The following is a 20,423-nucleotide window of genomic DNA, read 5'->3' on the forward strand; positions in this document are numbered from 1 at the left end:
AATCTAAGATATTCCATGGAACTGTAGCTCTGATATGTACAACGTGGTTTAAGTTTGGTCTCAGGAGATAAATTATTTTGTGAGAATAATTCAGAGGCATGTTGCTCACTGGTAGAACTTGAGTCCCTCAGAAAATAAGATCACTGAAATATTGGTGGTTATACTATATAAGAAGTAAGGGGTTATATGTTATTTTGTGAACATTTCACAAAATTTATGACTTAAAACAACAACCATTTTATTGGCTAATTGTTCTTTTTTTTAAATTATTCTCTAATTTTTTTTTTTAAACAGTCTAGACTTTATCCCTGGTCCACCGTCTGAGTGTCCCACATCTCACACCTTTTCCTCCCATCTCCAAGAGGTTGTCCCCACTTTGCCCCCCGCCCCCACTCCACTAGACCTCCCGACTTTCTGGGTTTAGGTGCATCTTCTCTGACTTGAGTGCAAACCTGGCAGTCCTCTACTGTACATGTGCTGGGGGCCTCGTATCAGCTGGTGTATGCTACCTGGTTGGTGGATCAGTGTCTGAGAGATCCCAGGGATTCAGGTTAGTTGAGATTGTTGGTCTTTCTATAGGATCCCTCTCCTCCTAAGCTTCTTCCAGCTTTTCCCTAATTCAACCACAGAAGTCACCAGCTTCTGTCCATTGGTTAGGTGTAAATATCTGCATCTGACTCTTTCAGCTGCTTGTTGGGCCTTTTGGAGGGCAATCATGATACGCTCCTGTTTGTAAGCACACCATGGCATCACTAATAGTGTCAGACCTTGGGGCCCCCTTGAGCTGGATCCCAATTTGGGCCTGTTGCTGCACCTCCTTTGCCTCGGGCTCTTCAACATTTTTGTCTCTGCAGTTTTTTGAGACAAGAACAATTCTGGTCAGAGTTTTTGCTAATTATTCTTTAGGTCAGTAATTTGAATTAGGTTTAGGTGAACGTGTCTTCTTTCTTGCCTGAAGTCACTTAAGAGCAGTCATTGTTGCGCTTCTAAGATAGCTTTACTCATGTGTCTGGCAGTGGATGCTGGCTGTTGGCTGTATGTTTTTAATGTGGTTACCCACCCACAAGGAAGCTAGCTTGGATTTTCTCTAACAGAGCTGTTAGAGTAATAATGAATAGTAAAGTTTACACAGCCTACCAAGGCCCAGCATTAAATATTCTGGCAAACCTTTTTGCTTCATTTCATTGATTAAACCAAGTTACAAGGACAGTAGAAATTTACATAGTAAAGGTAAAATTCCACTTCTTAAAACGAGATTCCTGGTATCCAAGTTTCCCGATTTCTTTCCAGGCCAACAATTTTTGTCTTTTTATTAATTAACTTTCTTTCTTTCTTTTCTTTTCTTTTTTTTTTTTTTTTTTTTGGTTTTTCGAGACAGGGTTTCTCTGTGTAGCCCTGGCTGTCCTGGAACTCACTTTGAAGACCAGGCTGGCCTGAAACTCAGAAATCCACCTGCTTTCTATCTTAGCATATTTAAAACATTATTTGTGGGCTGGAGAGATGGCTCAGTGGTTAAGAGCACTGACTGTTCTTCCAAAGGTCCTGAGTTCAAATTCTGGCAACCACATGGTAGCTCACAACCATTCGTAATGAGATCTGATGCCCTCTTCTGGTGTGTCTGAAAACAGCTACTGTGTACTTACATATAATAAATAAATAAATCTTTAAAACATTATTTGTATATGTGTGAAACTTTATTCCACTTACATATAAAAGGAAAATCGGGTAATAAAAATACCCAGCATAACCAAACCCCATCTCTAAAAAAAAACATACTGTTTATGTATGTTTTTATCTACATTGTATCCTATTGGGTCAAGTTGATTTAAATTTCTGTAACATGCTTTTCTTTCTTTAAACCTTATTTATTACTTATTCAGATACCTTTCTGCATTTGAGGTAAATATATATTATCTGTATAATACTGTATTAATATGAACATGCTCATCTGCTACTCTACCAAAGGTGAATAGATTTCTGGCAGCTTGTTTCTTAGTGTGGTATTGGAAGGTGATGGAACCTTTAAGAGGTAGGTCTTTGGAAGGTGATCGAGGGCACCGTCCTTGAAGGAAATAATGTATTTTTCCTGGAACCCTGAGTTAGCAGTGCAGAGAGGCTTGTTACAGAACCAGACACTTCCTTGCTTTGGCTGGCTTCCTGTCTTCCCTTGTGTTGCTGCCATTTTGATGTTATCCAGCATGAGGTGATTCATATAATCAGAGCTACATGCTCTCTGGATTCAGCAAGATACAAAACTGTTAGCTAAGTATATCGCTTTTCTTTATAAGTACCCAGGTATTAATAGTAAGAATAAATAGGTTGAATATAAATCACTTACCATTTTTTTTGCTTTGTAAAAAGAATACAGCAATAAACATTCACTTAAAATTTTTATTACATTTACTTATTGTCTGTGTGTTGGGTTGGAGCTGCATGTGGAAGTCAGAGAACAACTGTGTGAATTTGTTTGGTTCAGTCCTTCCACCATGTGGGACACAAGGAGCAAATTCAGGTCATCAGGTTTGGTTGCAAGTTCCTTGACTACTGAGTTATCTCACCAGCCTCGAAATGTATTTTAAAAGTTTACTTATTATCATTTTGTTTGTGTGAAAGTATGAGCATTGTGTATGATATGTGTGTGAATGCAGCTGTGCATGTACCACAGTGTCAGTGTGGAGTTTAGAGGACAGGTTGAGGACTCACTGATCTCTGTCCTCTATTGAGGCAGGCTCTTTTGGGCTGTGTAGTATAGGCTAGCTGACCCACCAGCTTCTGGTAGATTTATCTACCTGCCACAGATGTGCCACTGTACCCATCCTTTTGTACCCACTGAATCCTATAGGTTCTGGGGATTAAACAGGTTGGCATGCTTGTTCAGCAAGCATTATTACACACAGAGCCATCTTGGAGGCTTTTTAAAAGTTATGTATCATTTCTTTGTGTGTTTGTAATGTATAGCCCTGTGTAATTGATACTTTTCTTTGGTGGACTTGGTGAAAAACATTTTAGACCTTGATAGGTATTGATGAGATGAATTTAAGAATCCTCTGGTATAAGCTCATCAATAGGTGTAACTTAGCCAAGCTGAGTTTTTTTGTGTTGAGAGCATGTTAAAGAGAAGTTTTGAAAAGCTAGTGAAAATGTAAACTATAAAGAAAAAATCTTCTCTTAACATTTTATTTATAGATTAAAATATTCAGACATAGTTGCTATGTTGGCTAATTGGCTAAACTTTTGTTTTGTATATGGATCTGTTGGTGGCTGTTTGTCCAGGAAGAGAACTTTCTTCCTTTTTCTATAGGAAATTATTTTTCATTTTTTTTTCTCTTCTGTTGGTTTCTGTTAAGGACTGCAATATGCTGCTTATGTTTCTTGCCTCTACCCTTGATTTTTTATGTTCTCTTTGTAGAGCTTCCAGGCACGGACTCTTTGTGTCCTGCAGTTCTCTTGCAGACTTTCTTTTTTTCATCTCAAATGCTTTCCAACATTGGTGCTTAAAACATGTTTCATAGCTGCAAAGTTAAACCAACTAGGAATTCATCTTTGTGCTTCTCTCTCTAGTATAGAAGTATTAATTTTTGCCCATAGTATACAAAACTACAGAAAATAGAAATTGTGAATAGGCTCTTCATGTAATACAATAGATAAGCGTGGTGTCGCACACCTTTAATCCCCGCACTCGGGAGGCAGAGGCAGGCGGATTTCTGAGTTCGAGGCCAGCCTGGTCTACAAAGTGAGCTCCAGACAGCCAGAGCTATAAAGAGAAACCCTGTCTCAAAAAACCAAAAAAAAAAAAAAAAAAAAAACAAAAAAAACCACAAAAAACAAAACACAAAACAAAAACAAATACAATAGATAATTTGCAAATGGTAGAAACTTTATTGAATCAATATATCAGATTGGTAAATTATACTTGGTTTCTGTGTAATGTTTCCCTTTAGGTTATTTTAACCAGAAAAGTCTGAAAAGTATGTAAAGTTAAATTGTCTTCTTGCAAATTATAGTTGTAAGACTATAGCTGCAAATTACCTGTTTAGTTGTGTAAAGGCAAATGAGCTTAGCTTTAGGTACACCTGATCCCTAGGGTCTTTTTTTAAAAGATTTATTTATTATTATATGTATGTACACTGTAGCTGTCTTCAGACACACCAGAAGAGGACATCAGATCCCATTACAGATGGTTGTGAGCCACCATGTGGTTGTTGGGACTTCATGTGTCACCTTCAATAATTATGACTTAATTTTAATGTGTTGGGTGCTACTTTTATTTCAGGTGTTATTGCAGGCTTCTCCTCTTTTGGGCACAGCATTTAACAAGGCAAATGACCTGTCTCTTTCCCTCAAATAATTATCTGTGAGTGAAGCAAAATGTTTAAGTACAGTTTACATAGAAAAACTTCCTGTTCTACAGAGTAAACTAGTCCTTGGAATTTTATTAATTTTACTTCCTTCAATTTTTAAAGTATGCTCATTATGCTAGAACTAAATACAGTGTAGACTTGGAACTTATATTCTGCCCTAAACTCTAAAAGTTTAACTCTAAACCCTAAACTTGCCATATAGACAAGTTCCCTGTACAGTTTCCAGTGTCCCAGTTTGACAGGTGGTTTGTGGTATGAATTGTGGGGAGGGAGGTGACTCATGATTCTGGAATGAATCTTTTGACTCTCCCTGTATCCTCCATAGAACACTGGGAGGACTGCGGGTATAATTAGCACTGCACATCTAATTATAAACAAAACTCCATGTACAGTGGTTACCAGGAAGTAAGCCCATGCTGGATAATCTTTCAAGTTGGCAGGACTAATTTAAAATAATAATGTGATGTTTACTAAAAGTCAAGTTGCTTTTCCTTGATTGAGCAGAAGGTTTACTGTAAAGGTAAAGTGGATTATGTGACAGTACTATCTGTGGAAATCATGGTTATCAACTTTTAGGGCCTGTAACAGTTCTTTGCCATAGTATTTATACCCTTTTCTTCCTATGAACTATGTATTTTGTATTTTATGTTATGCTCATTTAGGCAGTAGAAGAGAACTGGCCACAGAAAGACATTCTACAGTTAGTTGGATTGATTTTTAAAAGAAACCAGAGATATGAAAAAAATATTGCACTAGTATAACTGCTGAAGAAGGAGGATGTATGGTATGAGGAGAGTAAGAGCTGGAGTAGGAAGCGAGGAGGGGCTGTGGCAGCCATGCACCCTGCAGAGACCTTCAGAGAAATCAATGTCTGGAACACCTGTGGCCTCAGTCCATCGAGTGGATGAGCACTATGCATGGCATGTGCTTTGTGGAATTCTAAAAGCTCAGCTGAAACAAGATCTGATTTAGTTAGCTTATGTATCAGCTTGAACAGTGTGTCTCTAAGATTCAGAGCAAAGATACTAGCTATGAAGATTATTACACATAGCTGTATCATAAACTTCTATGTAGGATGGTCATATATTTGCAAAATGGGCCTAAGAGTTGTGGTTACCAAATGAAGTAAGAATTTTAAAACAGATGCATACAAAGGAGCCTGTCTTAGTTAGGATTTTACTGCTGTGGACAGACACCATGACCAAGGCAAGTCTTATAAAAAACATTTACTTGGGGCTGGCTTACAGGTTCAGAGGTTCAGTCCATTATCATCAAGGTGGGAGCATGGCAGTGTCCAGGCAGGCATGGTGCAGGAGGAGCTGAGAGTTCTATGTCTTCATCCAAAGACTGCTAGTGGAAGACTGACTTCCAGGCAACTAGGGTGAGGATCTTAAGCCCACACCACAGTGACACACCTACTCCAACCAGGTCACACCTATTCCATCAAGGCCACACCTCCAAATGGTGCCACTCCCTGGCCCAAAAATATACAAACCATCACAGAGTCCCTTTCACTTTTCATATTCAAAACTACCCAGTTAAAACTTTTAAATGTACTGGAACACAGTTTCCTTTTACGCAATAAAAAGTTACAAAAGTTAAAATACAGAGATAGATGGAGAGAGTGGGAGATAGGAGGGTGGGAGGTGTACTTTCTTGGCTTGGGTGTATGGCAGTGCCACTAGCTGGTTCTGTTTGCCAGATGCTTTGAGAGAAGGGCAAATGCTGTCTCTGACCTAGAACTTCTGATTTGCCTTGTTGCTGCACAGTACTTGAGATGTTTGGACTTTTAGGTCAGTTTGTAGGATTTAGAAGCAGGGCCCTGCTTGCCTTGCCTCTCAGTGGCATGCTTTGCTTTGACTTCCTGTTGTTTTCTGTTTTGTATTTCACCGGTTTCTGCTCTTTCTTTATTTCCTCTTCTAATTACTAATATTTGATTTACTAGGTTTTTTGAGCTCCTTGGAATGAAAAGTTCTGTTAACTAGTTTTGAACATTTTTCTAGGCATTAAAAAAAACCTAGGAATTTTATGCTTTTATTATTTGCTTTAAATGTTTTCTAAATTACTTGTGGTATCTTTGACAAGTGATTGTTTAGAATTTTATTTTTCCAAATATCTAGAAATTTGCTGCTTGAGTTTTTAATTGTTTCCATTATAAGATGTAGCTTAGTGGTAGAGCCTTTGCTTAGCATTTATGAGGTTCTGTGTTTAATCCCTAACACCACCACCACCACCACCACTGTTTCCACCAGCAATAATATCAAGTATATAGATTTCTGAAATGTACTGATACTTATTTTATTCCATCTTGCTAAGTGGTTCATGTGTATTCTGCATTTGTTTGCCTCAAAGTTCTGTAGAATTAGCTCAGTAGATGTCTGTCTTAGTCAGGGTTTCTATTCCTGCACAAACATCATGACCAAGAAGCAAGTTGGGGAGGAAAGGGTTTGGCTTACATTTCCATACTGCTGTTCATCACTGAAGGAAGTCAGGACTGGAACTCAAGCAGGGCAGGAAGCAGGAGCTGATGCAGAGGCCATGGAGGGATGTTCCTTACTGGCTTGCTTCCCCTGGCTTGCTCAGCCTGCTCTCTTATAGAACCCAAGACTACCAGCCCAGAGATGATCCCACCCACAAGGGACCTTTCCCCCTTGATCACTAATTGAGAAAATGCCTTACAGTTGGATCTCATGGAGGCATTTCCTCAACTGAAGCTCCTTTCTCTGTGATAACTCCAGCTGTGTCAAGTTGACACAAAACTAGCCAGTACAATGTCAGTTCAGTAGAATTAGCTAATAGCCCTGTCAGTACTTCTGTGACTTGTCTTCTTGCCCTGTGAATTATATAGGTGATAGATTCTTCAGCCATGATGATTGATAATTCTTTTGCTGTTTTGAATTTCATTTTCCTGATGGATTTGGGAACTCTGTAATTAAGTATCCGCATAACTAAGAAGGGCATGTAACATTATTGAATTTTAAGATTATAAAATTTCTATGCAGTTAACTTGTCTGTGTCTTTAAATTTAAAATATGCCTTACCAACAGCATTTAGTTGAATTTAGTTCCAAATTTAATGTTTAAAATTAGCTTAATTGTATATGAGGTTGACCTTACCATTTTATCATATTTTCATTTACCCTTTACTTTTGTTTCTTATATTGCATTTTTTCCCTCTTATTTCTCTTACATTGTATCTTTTGGGTCAATGAGCATTTTGTTAGTAACTTATTTTCTCTCTTTAGTATTTTCTAATTTTTACTTTATATTCCCTAATTTTAGTATTTTATATTCTATAATTATACATCTCATGGATTTTTTCCAGTTTTGTTCCAGCCAATAGGATTCATTTTTAACTTACTGAAGTCTATGTACAGAGTACATTCAATAACTTCACATTTTACATTTAACCCTTTTTGTTTCCTGCTTCTTTTCTTGAAATAACTCATTTGTCCTCCTCATTTCACACTTTAATTCTTATTCAGCTTCTTCCATATTTCTGCCATCACCCCACTTCTTTTCCCAACATCCCTCTTGTAGCTTTTATTTACATATTTTACAAATATCTACAATGTTATTTCTTACTTTAAACATTTTCTTTTAAGGAAATTATGGACAAATGTTATTTCTTCCTTCCTAGATATCTGATAGGTCTGATATTATTTTTGTTCATTTTAAGACATCTGCTCTAAAAGTCTTCTTCTCCCTCTCCCTCTCCCTCTCCCTCTCCCTCTCCCTCTCCCTCTCCCTCTCCCCTCTCCCTCTCCCTCTCCCTCTCCCTCTCCCTCTCCCTCTCCCTCTCCCTGTGTGTGTGTGTGTGTGTGAGATGAAGCAGATGTGTACATATGGGCATGTACAGAGGCCAGAGGAAGATGCTATGTGTCCCTGTTGCTTCCTGCCTTGTTCCTTTCAGACAAGGTCTTTCATTGACCTGATGCCCACAGTTTTTGCTAGGCTGTCAGGGTTCAGCCTGTCTTCTCTGCCTAGTGCTGGGGTTACAGGAATGCGGGATGACACCCACCTATTTTACTTGGGTACTGGAGATTTAAACCCAGGTCTTTATGTTTTTGTAGCAAGTATTCTTACTTATTGACCCATTTCCCTGTCCTCTGGTCCCTTTTATATAGTTTCAGTTTTTCTGGTAAAATTCTGTTCACATAGAATTATGTTTTACTGTTTTAAGCCCCTTTCCTTTATGTTTTGGGACATATTTACAGTAGCTGCATTAAGTGTAGCAACTGACTTTTGATTTCTTATGAGTCATATTTTCTTGTGTAATTGAATGACCAGTGATTTTCTAATTACATTTGGACAATACTGAAGAAATAGTGTAGAGGGTTTTTTGTTTGTTTGTTTTTTGTTTTGTTTGTTTGTTTGTCTTTTGTTTTGTTTTTTCCCTCATGGAGTGTTGGTATTTTAAAGGAAGCTTAATTTCTGTTCACCTGGTTATAGGCTTGGTTTTATCCTTGGACGATTCTCAGGACTTGCTACCTGCTCAAGACTCATTTTCAAATTATTTTTCTTTTGTGGATTTCCATAGGGCTTATACAGTAGACGTTACTTGAGAATTTTACTTCTGTTCCCTAGTGTTTCAAATTGATGCCAAAGGTATTACCGAGTTCTTGCTGGGACTAGGTTGTACTGTTGGCACTTCCCTACATTGCTTGACCTCTGGTACTTCTGTTTCCTTTCAGGGATATTGTTCCCTCTCTATTATGGGCCTGTGCTGATATGTGCTGCATTTGACAAAGGACTCTCAGGAAATTCTGCACAAGCCTATGTGGCCCCTTGCACTTGGCTCCTTTTCTCTCTTGCTACAGTCTTTGTATGCCCACCCTGTTCTCTTTGGACTCCAGCTGTCATTCTACTATTAGAAAATGGTCCCAAAGCAGAGAAGTAGAGTTATTTGAGGCTCAGTACTATGTAGAATAAAGGTCACAGTTTTGTCATTTAGATAGAGAAAGAATTCACCAAGAAAGGAAAATGCAGAAGTACACTTTATTAGCTATACTGTGGTAGACTGCAGTGAACAAGACAGCAAAGAGAAACTGTCTAGAGGCACTTCAAGGAACTGCTTTTTACGGAAGTGAGGTTTCTGGTGGGCAGTCAAGCAGTGGTTCAACATCACAGTGTTCTGAAACACCTGCAGTAGGGGCTTATAGTAGTTATCAACAGTCTGGCCTGGAGGCAGTGATGGTCTTGCCCTGAGTCAGAAATGGATCAATATAATTACCTGTCCTAAATTTATATCCATATTCACTTCTTTTTTCTTTTAGAGGTCACATCCTTGATTTGTCTGTTGGTCTAATATGTGAAAATACTTGTATCATTTGTGCAGATGATTAGGTATAATCTTGTACTAAACTAACTAAACTAAAACTGCGTAATACCTCCCGGCGTGGTGGCGCACACCTTTAATCCCCGCACTCGGGAGGCAGAGGCAGGCAGATTTCTGAGTTCGAGGCCAGCCTGGTCTACAAAGTGAGTTCCAGGATAGCCAAGGCTACACAGAGAAACCCTGTCTCGAAAACCCCCCAAAAAACAAAAACAAAACTGCATAATACCAACAAGTTATGTCTGATTTGCACAGCAATTTTAATGTGTTGAAATGAACTTTAACAAGAGCAGTTACATATACATACATATACACACATACACACGTATATGTATGTATGTACATATATATAGATATCCCTCCAACTCTTCCTCATTTTTTTTTCCTTCTTTCTATACGATCTTGCTGTGTTTCCTATGCTAACTTTCTATCCCTGGGGGATCTTCCTACCTCAGCCTTAGAAATAGCAAGACCAAGAAGTGTATGCCAGCCGCTGCCACTCAGCTTGGAAAAGTCAATCCTGGTTCCCCCATGGCAGAATAATTTCTCCATGATCTTTATGCTTTATGTCTGCAGCCATATACTTTCTTTTCCAAGAAAGAAGCACATTGGGTTAAAAGAACATGAATGGAGTTTCCAACTGGAGATAGTCTAGAATACATGATGTAAATGCTTTTCTGTTTACAGCATTTGGTTTTATATCAGTAGATCATGTGGGAGTGGTCTCAGAAGCAAAACAATGGTTATTTATTATTATAGCTTCATTTAAATATAGCAAGCCTTGTATCTCCCAAGAAAATTTGTTTCGATTATGCTTTTGGGGGGACTTTATCATGTTAATTTAAAAATACATATTTCATTATCTGAGAACATGAGATAGCCTTTTAAAGGGATTGTATTTGTGGAAAGCTTGCTTCTTTTAGCGCACGTCTCTTGCTATGTTCTTTATCATGGTTTGCCCCTCTGTTAATCATTCTCTTGCGAGCAACCCCTGCTCACCTCAAACACTGCCTTGGCCTCTTATTATATCCTCCTGCTTCTGAAGCTCAGCAGTCACGATTTGTTTCTTATTTGTTTTCGTTTTTGTCTATTTTTCTATTTTAATTGTGGTAAAATACACATTTTTTTTCCTCTTAAGGCCTGGGCTGGTAAGCATAGGGCTATGTGAATACTTCATCTGTACCCTGTTTGTGAGTCAGAGCTCTCTGGTCCTCTTTTATGGGACCTATCTTTTATTATTCTCCTCAGATATCTTTGCCTTTTCCATTCTTGCATGTTGTGCTGGGCGTCTAGACTTGTATCTCCTTTCACAGAGGTCCCTGAGGTTGTCTGTGAATCTCCTCTGGGATGTGATGCTTCTCAGTCCTCACTTCCAGCCCTCCAGGCTCAGTCATGATCATCTTCCAGCCCTCCAGGCTCAGTCATGATCACCTTCCTGGGTTTTTCTCTCTCTTGAGTCCTCTGAGATGCTGTCCCTGTGTTTCCCTCAGCACTTCCTCCACCTCCTCATTTTATTTTTCCTTTCCCATACCAAATCATGTTTAAGTTGCTTCTTCCACCTTAAACACACACTAACAAAAACAAAGGATTTCACTTTCCTACCTACACCATATATTTTTTTTAAACATTATTCCTGTGTTTTTCTTCAATAAAACAGCCTGTACCTTGCTCATTGTTTCCTTGGGAAATTGGAATATGGCTTGCATTCCCATCTTCCCACCAAAAGCCCATCTTGCCAAAGTTCCTAATTTTTAGTTGCCAAATACAGGGACTGGGACGGGGGGAAGATTTCTAGCCCTGGTTTTACCTGATCTTTTACATACATTTACTGTCAGTCCTATTCCGTATAAAACCATGTGAAAACTGTTGGTTTGGGCATGCTACTCTCCTGATTTGCTCATCTGTTCTGTCTTACTTTCCTGGGCTCTCCATCTTCCTCTACCCCCACTTAGAAACTGATACTCTCTGACTTGCTTCCCTTTCAGTGGTTTCAGCTACTGTGTGACTTAAATTATGATTTAGTAATTTTTAATTTTAATCATCTGTCTGCATTGTTCTTTTGAGCCCAAGACTTGCTACCATAGTCCTAATGCAGTCTTATAAAAGCATGGTGTCTACATTTTTGGTATGGAGACTTGAGACTAAAAGAATAAGTCAGTAAGAGCCAAGATTCAAACATTCATCTGAAAATGAAACTGTAACCTCTATTTTATGCTGCTAGTTAAACATTTTTAAGCAGCTATCTGGCAAACATTAAATATATCATGGCCCATGTGCTGTGCTTACTGCTTTCTTTCATAGGGCGGGGGCAGAGAGGGTCAGAAAGAGATGAAGAAAACTGCAGAAAGACAAACTTGAAAACCCGTATTCTTAATCTCAGGGTCTGATTTCCCTTCCTTTCATTTTCCTGGCCAACATGAATTTGTAGGACTTGATAGTTGCGAATTAAATCATGCCTTTACTGTTTATATATGTACTCAGAAAACTTCACTTTCTTTTTTTTTTTTTTTTTTTTTTTTTTTTTTTTTTTTGGTTTTTCGAGACAGGGTTTCTCTTTATAGCTCTGGCTGTCCTGGAGCTCACTTTGTAGACCAGGCTGGCCTCGAACTCAGAAATCCGCCTGCCTCTGCCTCCCGAGTGCTGGGATTAAAGGCGTGCACCACCACTCCCGGCTAAACTTCACTTTCTTTTTGGTTTCTTTTATTTTTGGAAAGGGGAGGGAATTGATATAGGAATTTGGTGTTTTTTTAAAAGAAGGAATAAACCCAATACCAGTATAGAGTAACCTTATAATCATGCTAAAATTAAATTGTATTGATATAAGATTCAAGACATTTCGAAAACAAACAAACCAGGTTTAAAGTAATGTCTTTTGACTGGCCTGTATTAAAAGTAGGTTCCATCAGGTTGGTATTTAGATAAAGATGATTATGTAGATCAAAACTGTGTTCTTCTAATATTCAGTAAAATATAGCAGTTAGTTTGGTGTGCTTTACTACTGGATGGGTAACGTTTTATGTAAATATTAATTTGATGAGGTTTAATTATAAAAATAAGTTATTTGCATTTTGGCAGAGTGCTGCCTGGCCAATTCTTAAATTTAATGAAGACAGGGCAAATAATCAACTGTTGAATATTCCTTGGCTTTAAACAGGTCATAGCTAAGCAGTCTTTTTTTTTTTTTTTTTTTTTTTAATGTCAACTTGTCACAAGGTATGGTCATCTGGGAAGAAAGAATCATAATAAAAAAAAAAAATGCTTCCATAGGATTGGGCGGTAGGCAAGTCTGTAGGGTATTTTCTTGATTGATGATTGATATGAGAGGGCCCATTGTGGCTAGTGCTACCCTGGGCAGGTGGTTCTAAAATCACTGAACAAGCCCGGAAGATGGAGCCAGTGAGCAGCACTCTTCCATTGCTTCTCCTTTCAGGTTTCTGCTCTGACTTCTCTCAGTGATGGAGTGTGACCTCAGAGTTGTAAGCTAAACACCTTCCTTCCCAAGTTCCTTTAAATGTGGTGTTTTATCACAGCAATAGAAACCTTAAGACAACATTCAGACTCAAAAAGTTCTGATGGATCCTAGTAGATGAGTGGGAATGCCCTAATGTTAAGCACTAATATTACCCAATGAGACACTTTTACTGAGTAAGCCATGCTGACTAGAGCTCATGATTGCATCAAGCATAGGGTGAGCAAGATGCTTAAGGAGCATAATTTCATCTCTCATAGGAGCCCAAACACATCAGAAAGGTTAAGAATTTATTAAGGGCTTACAAACAATTTTGAATAATATTTCAGTGTGAGATTGCATGAATGAAATGGTATGAGTAAGAAGTGACACCCATGGGCTTCCCTGTTTGAACATTCAGTCCCCGTATGGTGGTGCTCTTTGGGTGGTTATGGAACCTTTATGCGATTGAACCTTGCTGGAGAAAGTACATCACTGTGGTATGCTTTGGGTTTACAGCCTCATCCCACTTCCTGCTCCCTTTCTCTTTCTCTTCCTTTTTCTGTAGGCATGTCATACAATATTACCAGCTAAAGTAGACTCAACCCTCTGGATCCTAAGCCAAAACCCCAACCATTTCTTCAAATTGATTTTGTTCTTGACATTGATCACAACATTAGAGCAGTAATTAATACAACCCCAAAATATCCATTGAAACCAACCATCACAAGGCAATGGGAACAATATTGGAAGCAACCAAGAGATTGTAACTACTGTTCTCTACACATACCATTGACAGGGAGTGGGCAGGTGGCTACTTGCTAAATCCACACCTATAAATGAGTAGAAGTTTTATTCAAATAGATATTTTTATTTTTTAATTTATTATTCATTCTATTTGTTTACATTTCAAATATTACCCCCTTCCTAGTCTCCCCTCCACGAACCCCCTACCTCATCCCCCTCCCCTTTGTCTCTAAGAGGGTGCTCTCCTACCCACATACCCACACCCGAGTTACCTCTCTAGCATCCCCCTTCTTTAGGGCATCAAGCCTCGACAGGACCAAGCACCTCCCTTCCCACTGATGGCAGAAAAGATAGTCCTCTGGTACATATATAGCTAGAGCCATGGACCCGCCCATGTATACTCTTTGGTTGATGGTTTAGTCCCTGGGAGCTCTGAGGGGTCCTGTTAATTGATACTGTTGTTCTTCCTGGAGTTGCAATCCCCTTCAGGTCCTTCTGCCCTTCCCCTAACTCTTCCATTGGTGTCCCAGGGCTCAGTCCAATTCTGAGCTGTCAGTATCTGCATCTGTCTTAGTCAGATGCTGGCAGAGACTCTCAGAGGATGGCCATACCAGACTCTTGTCTGCAAGCACAACTTGGCATCAGCAATAATGTCAGTGTTTGCTGTCTACAGATGAGATGGAACCCATGGTAGAGTGGTCTCTGGTTGGTTTTTCCTTTAGTCTCTGCTTCATTTTTGTCTCTGCCTTTCCTTTAGACAGGGACAATTCTGGATTAAAAAGTATGAGATGGGAGGGTGGCCCCATCCCTCCACTGAGGGTTGTGCCTATCCACTGGAGGTGGTCTCTTCAAGTTCTATCTCCCTGCTGTTGGATATTTTGGTTTATGTAATCCCCTTTGGGTCATGGAAGCCTCTTTCATCCCTGGAGGATGGGACGTTTTCTAGTGGTTCCCCAAGTTCACCATCCTCCCCTTATGCCCCCCCTACCCATCCCCAACCACCACCACCCCACCCCCCCACCCCCACCCCCCTACTTATTTCTATTTGTTCTCCTGGCTCTCTGGACTTCTATCTCTTCCCATACCTGGTCCTGCTCCCCTCCCCCACTTTCCTCTCCCCTCCCCTTCTCCCATCCATAGTTGAGTATTTTTCACCCTCCTGTAGCATTCACAAGAACAACAGTTTCCATCTTTAAAAACAGAACAAACACCATGAGTGTCAGCATATCTTAAGGCAGGGAAGTAGTGGGGGCTTTCTAAGCTAGACCCCCCCCACATACTTGTCAAGAATCACTGAAGAAAGGTTGAGTGATCCATAGTTGAGTACTCCATTTGTAGTAGTACTCCATTTCAAAATGTGTGTAAATGTACCACATTTTCTGTATCCATTCCTCTGTTGAGGGACATCTGGGTTCTTTCCAGCTGCTGGCTATTATAAATAAGGCTGCTATGAACATAGTGGAGCATGTGTCCTTGTTATATGTTATATGAGCATCTTTTGGGTATATGCCCAGGAGTACTGAGTCTTCAGGTAGAACTATTTCCAGTTTTCTGAGGAAACACTAGATTGATTTCCAGAGTGGCTGTATCAGTTTGCAATCCCACCAGCAATGAAGGAGTGTTCCTCTTTCTCCACATCTTCACCAGAATCAGCTAAGTTTTTGATCCTAGCCATTCTGATTGGTATAAGGTAGAATCTCAGGGTTAGTTTTGATTGGCATTTTCCTGATGACTAAGGAGATTGAGTATTGAATGTCCTAATTTCTTTAAGTACTTCTCAGTAGCATAATTTTTACCAATTTCATAATGGAGAAGTAGAAAATGGTTGGCCATCTTACTCCAGTTTCTTTTCTCTCTAAATCAGAAGTGCACAAAAGTACGAATGATAGTTAACTCTTAAAAGAAAATGAGTTTTCTTGACAATGTCCTAGTGAGTTTAGTTACACAATAACAGATGTTTACTAGACTGAATGAAGGAAGAGGAAATCATGACATCCAGGCAGAGGAACTAAGTAAAAAAAGGCCTGTCAGGGAGAGATTTCACCTGACTTGTTCTCAGGGTAAGACAGTCTGGATGGTCTGAGCACATCTAGGAATAGTGTGGTTGGTGCCTGTAGGATTCCATCAGTGCTCTGACATGCATGCAGATCACTGGGTAATCTCCTGAAATTCCTGCCTGGAAGGGAAGGAGTCTGCTTTTGTAAGAAGATGGGATGTAATACGGGTACTGTGGTCTTCATTCTGCACTTTGAGTAGCAGTTGTAAACTTTAATATGAGTAGTGTGCATTTATTTTGTGAGTTATGAGTTACCACTATTTATTCTTTATTGAGTTTTTTTTTATTCTTTATTGAGTTTTCCTGTATGTTAATTAATGTCAGTTATGTCTACTGATGATGAAATAATATTTTAAATTTCATTACCAGATACCAAATTGTTAAAAGCTCTTCCCTTTCATTAAATTAGCATGAGTCAGAAGATGCATTACATTAATGAGAAGATTAAAATTTGAATAAATTGTTTTACATCTGGGTTAAAATGTACAATTCAATACCTGTATAACTTTAAAATTAAATTAATCCATTTATGTTTGTTTTTTCATGCCTTAAAGTTAATTTTGTTACTTTATAGAACTCTTGTGAAGATTAGAATTAACTGTAAAGTACCTTGTGAGAACAAATTAAAGATGACTTCAATTTTTTAAACTCTTGAAATCCCTTAAAAGGTGTGATTTTTAATGTAAAATATTGAATATCCTAATTCTGAGTTACTGAGAGATATGTAGTATTATTTTCCCCTTTGCTTCTTCAGACCTTTCTTCAGTGATTCTTGACAAGTATGGGGGGGGGGGGTCTAGCTTAGAAAGCTCCCACTACTTCCCTGCCTTAAGATATGCTGACACTCATGGTGTCTGTTCTGTTTTTAAAGATGGAAGCTGTTGTTCTTGTGAATGCTACAGGAAGGTGAAAAAGCAGGTGTTTGAACTGTAGTTGACCTGTTTTTTAAGTTTTTTGTCTGTGTTACTGTTTCTTGCTTACCAAAACTTCATAAGATATTTTCTGCTTTTATTTTGCATTGGGCCAGAAACATCCTTCTCTTGTATGTGTGTGTGTGTGTGTGTGTGTGTGTGTATGTATATGCATATTTAACAAAAAAAAAAAAAACAGTGTGATTTCATAGTAGTTTCCTTAATACAGTCGTACCCACCATCTTACCCAACAAATAGCCCATTCTCTTGAGGAGTTACCTTTTAAGCCTAGAAGTAGGCAGAGCAGTTTATGATTTGCCTGAGGGAGAATGGGACACAGGAAAGAGACCCACAACCTGGTTTTACAGTATTTGGCCAAGAATTATAGGTGTCCAGACCCAGACGTAAGACACTGGGTGTCATCCTTTCCTTTTGGGCCCCACTTACTCCTAGCTGTTTAGGGACAGACTCAGTTAGAGATGGCCAAGTAATATCTTCTAAAGTCAAGCCAGGGACCCAGAATGTTGGGTAGGACTGTATTAAGGAAAGTACTATGAAGTCACAGCTGTTTAAAAAAATTAATATACTTTAATTATTAAAAAAGAAAAAAATATATTTTGCATACCAAAATGATCCAGGCCTCAAGCCTTTATACAGCTCAGTAAGCTTCAATAGAGGTACAGTCACCAACCTTTTCCACCATTGGATATATTTTTATGCACTCAGTGACCACCAGCAGTGAGAAATCAGTGATAGAATAGAACTAGAAAAACAATTAGCTTTATACCCTCTTAATAGTTTTTATTTTGTTGTTGTTAGTTTTGGTTCGCGATTGTACTGTGCTTTTTTAAATATATACTTGGGTTTATAATGAGTAATTCAAGAATACCATAAAACCTTTATTTAATTCAAATAGCATTGAAATGGAAATAAAACTTAGTGTTTAAAAAAATCCTCAAGTGATTAAAAATACACTAAATTTGGTGTTTTCAAGAAACATTGTATTATGAGCTCTCCCCTACTTCTGTCTTATCTTTATTTCTTAATTTTGTAGATCGACTTCAGCTTCCAAGGAACATGATTGAAAACAGCATGTTTGAAGAAGAACCAGATGTGGTAGATTTAGCCAAAGAACCTTGTTTACATCCTCTGGAACCTGATGAAGTTGAATATGAGCCCCGAGGTTCGAGGCTTCTGGTGCGCGGTCTTGGTGAGCATGAGATGGATGAGGATGAAGAGGATTATGAGTCATCTGCAAAGCTGCTCGGCATGTCCTTCATGAACAGAAGCTCGGGCCTTCGGAACAGTGCAGCAGGCTACAGGCAGAGTCCAGATGGGACTTGTTCAGTACCCTCTGCCAGGACCTTAGTGATCTGTGTTTTTGTCATTGTGGTTGCGGTCTCTGTAATCATGGTGATTTATCTACTGCCTAGATGTACCTTTACCAAAGAAGGCTGCCACAAAACAAACCAGTCAGCAGAACTCATCCAGCCAGTTGCTACAAACGGGAAAGTGTTCCCATGGGCTCAAATTAGGCTTCCCACTGCCATTATTCCTCTATGCTATGAACTTAGCCTACATCCAAACCTAACCTCAATGACATTCAGGGGTTCTGTGACAATTACACTTCAGGCTCTTCAAGACACACGGGATATCATTCTCCATAGCACAGGACATAATATTTCAAGAGTGACATTTATGTCAGCAGTTTCAAGTCAAGAAAAACAAGTTGAAATTCTGGAATATCCATATCATGAACAAATCGCCGTTGTTGCCCCTGAACCTCTCCTAACAGGACACAATTATACCCTGAAGATAGAGTATTCAGCAAATATATCTAACTCTTATTATGGGTTTTATGGCATCACCTACACAGATAAAAGTAATGAGAAAAAGTATGTAAAACTCTGAAATGGTTCTTGTTCTGTGCTCTGCTGCATGTAACTTTTGCAATGCAAATAGGACCCTTTGTCTACACCATAGATATTTTAAATTCAGAAGTTTCAAATTTACGAAGTTATATGTAAAGTAGAATGGTAATATGGGAGAATATACTTCTTTTGAGCTTTTCATGCTTTATAAGGTGAATATTGCCATCCTTCCATGAAGCTGTAAGGAGTGAGGGGAATGGGCTAATCTACTTGCAGGCAGGATTTAAGGAGGTACTTAGTGAGTTGGAGAAAGAGAGAATGAAATATGCCTATGTATATCCTTCTTAATGTCCTTAATCTTTACTGGTTAGCTTTTTAAAATGTCAGTTTGAGTATGGAATCTCTAAAATTGCAAGCAGAACTCTAAGAGAAGCCCCAGAGTTATCTCGTCTAATCTGATTATTTCCCCGAAATCTTTGGACCTAGTGCTACCTAGTTAGAAAAATTAATACTGTGTAGTAGAATTCAGTGATTTTTAGTGTAGATGTGTAAATTCTAGGCATGAGCTGGGTTGAGTTATGTTAGAAAAATGTGGGCCCTTGAAACTAAGAAATAGAGAAATTAAAATAGTATCTTAAACTGAGAGTTTAAAATGAACAGAATGTAAGTTCATTTATTTGCCTCTTAAAGTGAAGTACCCACATGATTGTCTATCTTGAGAGTACATACAAGTTTAGATCATTCTTACCTTCAGGATGTCTGAAAATTATTAATCCTAAGCAATGTTGTATGTTTTTTCAATTTTGCTGGAAACTTTTATATTGGCCCCACTATAATTAAATATTTAAATTGATAGAGTAATTAGGGGGATGCATTTTTTCTTGCTTGAAAGGCAGCTATTCTTACCACATACCACCAATGCTCTTGTTGCCTGGAAAATCACAATGTCTGTAAATGCTTTGAAGAGACACTGCTTGTGGTCAGGAAACTTTACCTCCTTTCCACACTGCTGCCAACATAATCTATGCCTATTTTTATCTTTGCACTTGTTTCCGCTAGAGGTGCTCATGGTCACCTTCGATGTACAAACATTTTACAGTTCTTTTTTTGTTGTTGTTGTTGGTTTTTTTGTTTGTTTTTTGTTTTTCAAGACAGGGTTTCTCTGTATAGCCCTGGCTGTCCTGGAACTCACTTTGTAGACCAGGCTGGCCTCGAACTCAGAAATCCACCTGCCTCTGCCTCCCGAGTGCTGGGATTAAAGTCGTGAGCCACCACGCCCGGCCATTTTACAGTTCTTATTCCCAACATTTTGACGATCTTCCTTATCTGGCCTTTGTTTTCTCTCACAGCCCCTATTCTCCTGTCATGTTGAACACTCTATTCCTACAACTAAGCATAACAGCAGTCAGTATTCATTGGGAACTGAAATACTAGAAACTGCTTAGAACATCTTATGTTTCTTTAATCTTCTACCCTGTCAAATTCACGAAGAAATACTAATATATTCATAATAGCCAAGGATGAAAGTGCTTATAAATTACTATTATAAAATAATAATAGTCTGCCAGGACTGTCAGGGAGCAGAGAGGGAACTCAGACCTTTCCATTGTATTGAACCACTTCCCCAGTTCATACTTCGTTTCTTTTGCACACTGTTTTTGCCAGTGCTTAAGATTCTCTTACTCACCTCCCAGC

At 38.7% G+C, this 20,423-nt stretch overlaps 1 protein-coding gene across 1 annotated transcript in view; it reads left to right on the top strand.

The window, feature by feature from the left end:
* Lnpep (leucyl and cystinyl aminopeptidase) overlaps positions 1-20,423 on the top strand; it is an 89,428-nt gene that overhangs the window by 26,198 nt on the left and 42,807 nt on the right. Inside the window, exon 2 of the mRNA XM_021186305.3 lies at positions 17,912-18,752. Within this exon, the coding sequence (XP_021041964.1) occupies positions 17,912-18,752 (841 nt within the window). The remainder of the gene's footprint in view (positions 1-17,911; positions 18,753-20,423) is intronic.

The sequence above is a fragment of the Mus caroli genome, unplaced genomic scaffold (assembly GCF_978045245.1).
Source record: "Mus caroli unplaced genomic scaffold, Mus_caroli_1 scaffold_18, whole genome shotgun sequence".
NCBI lineage: Eukaryota > Metazoa > Chordata > Mammalia > Rodentia > Muridae > Mus > Mus caroli.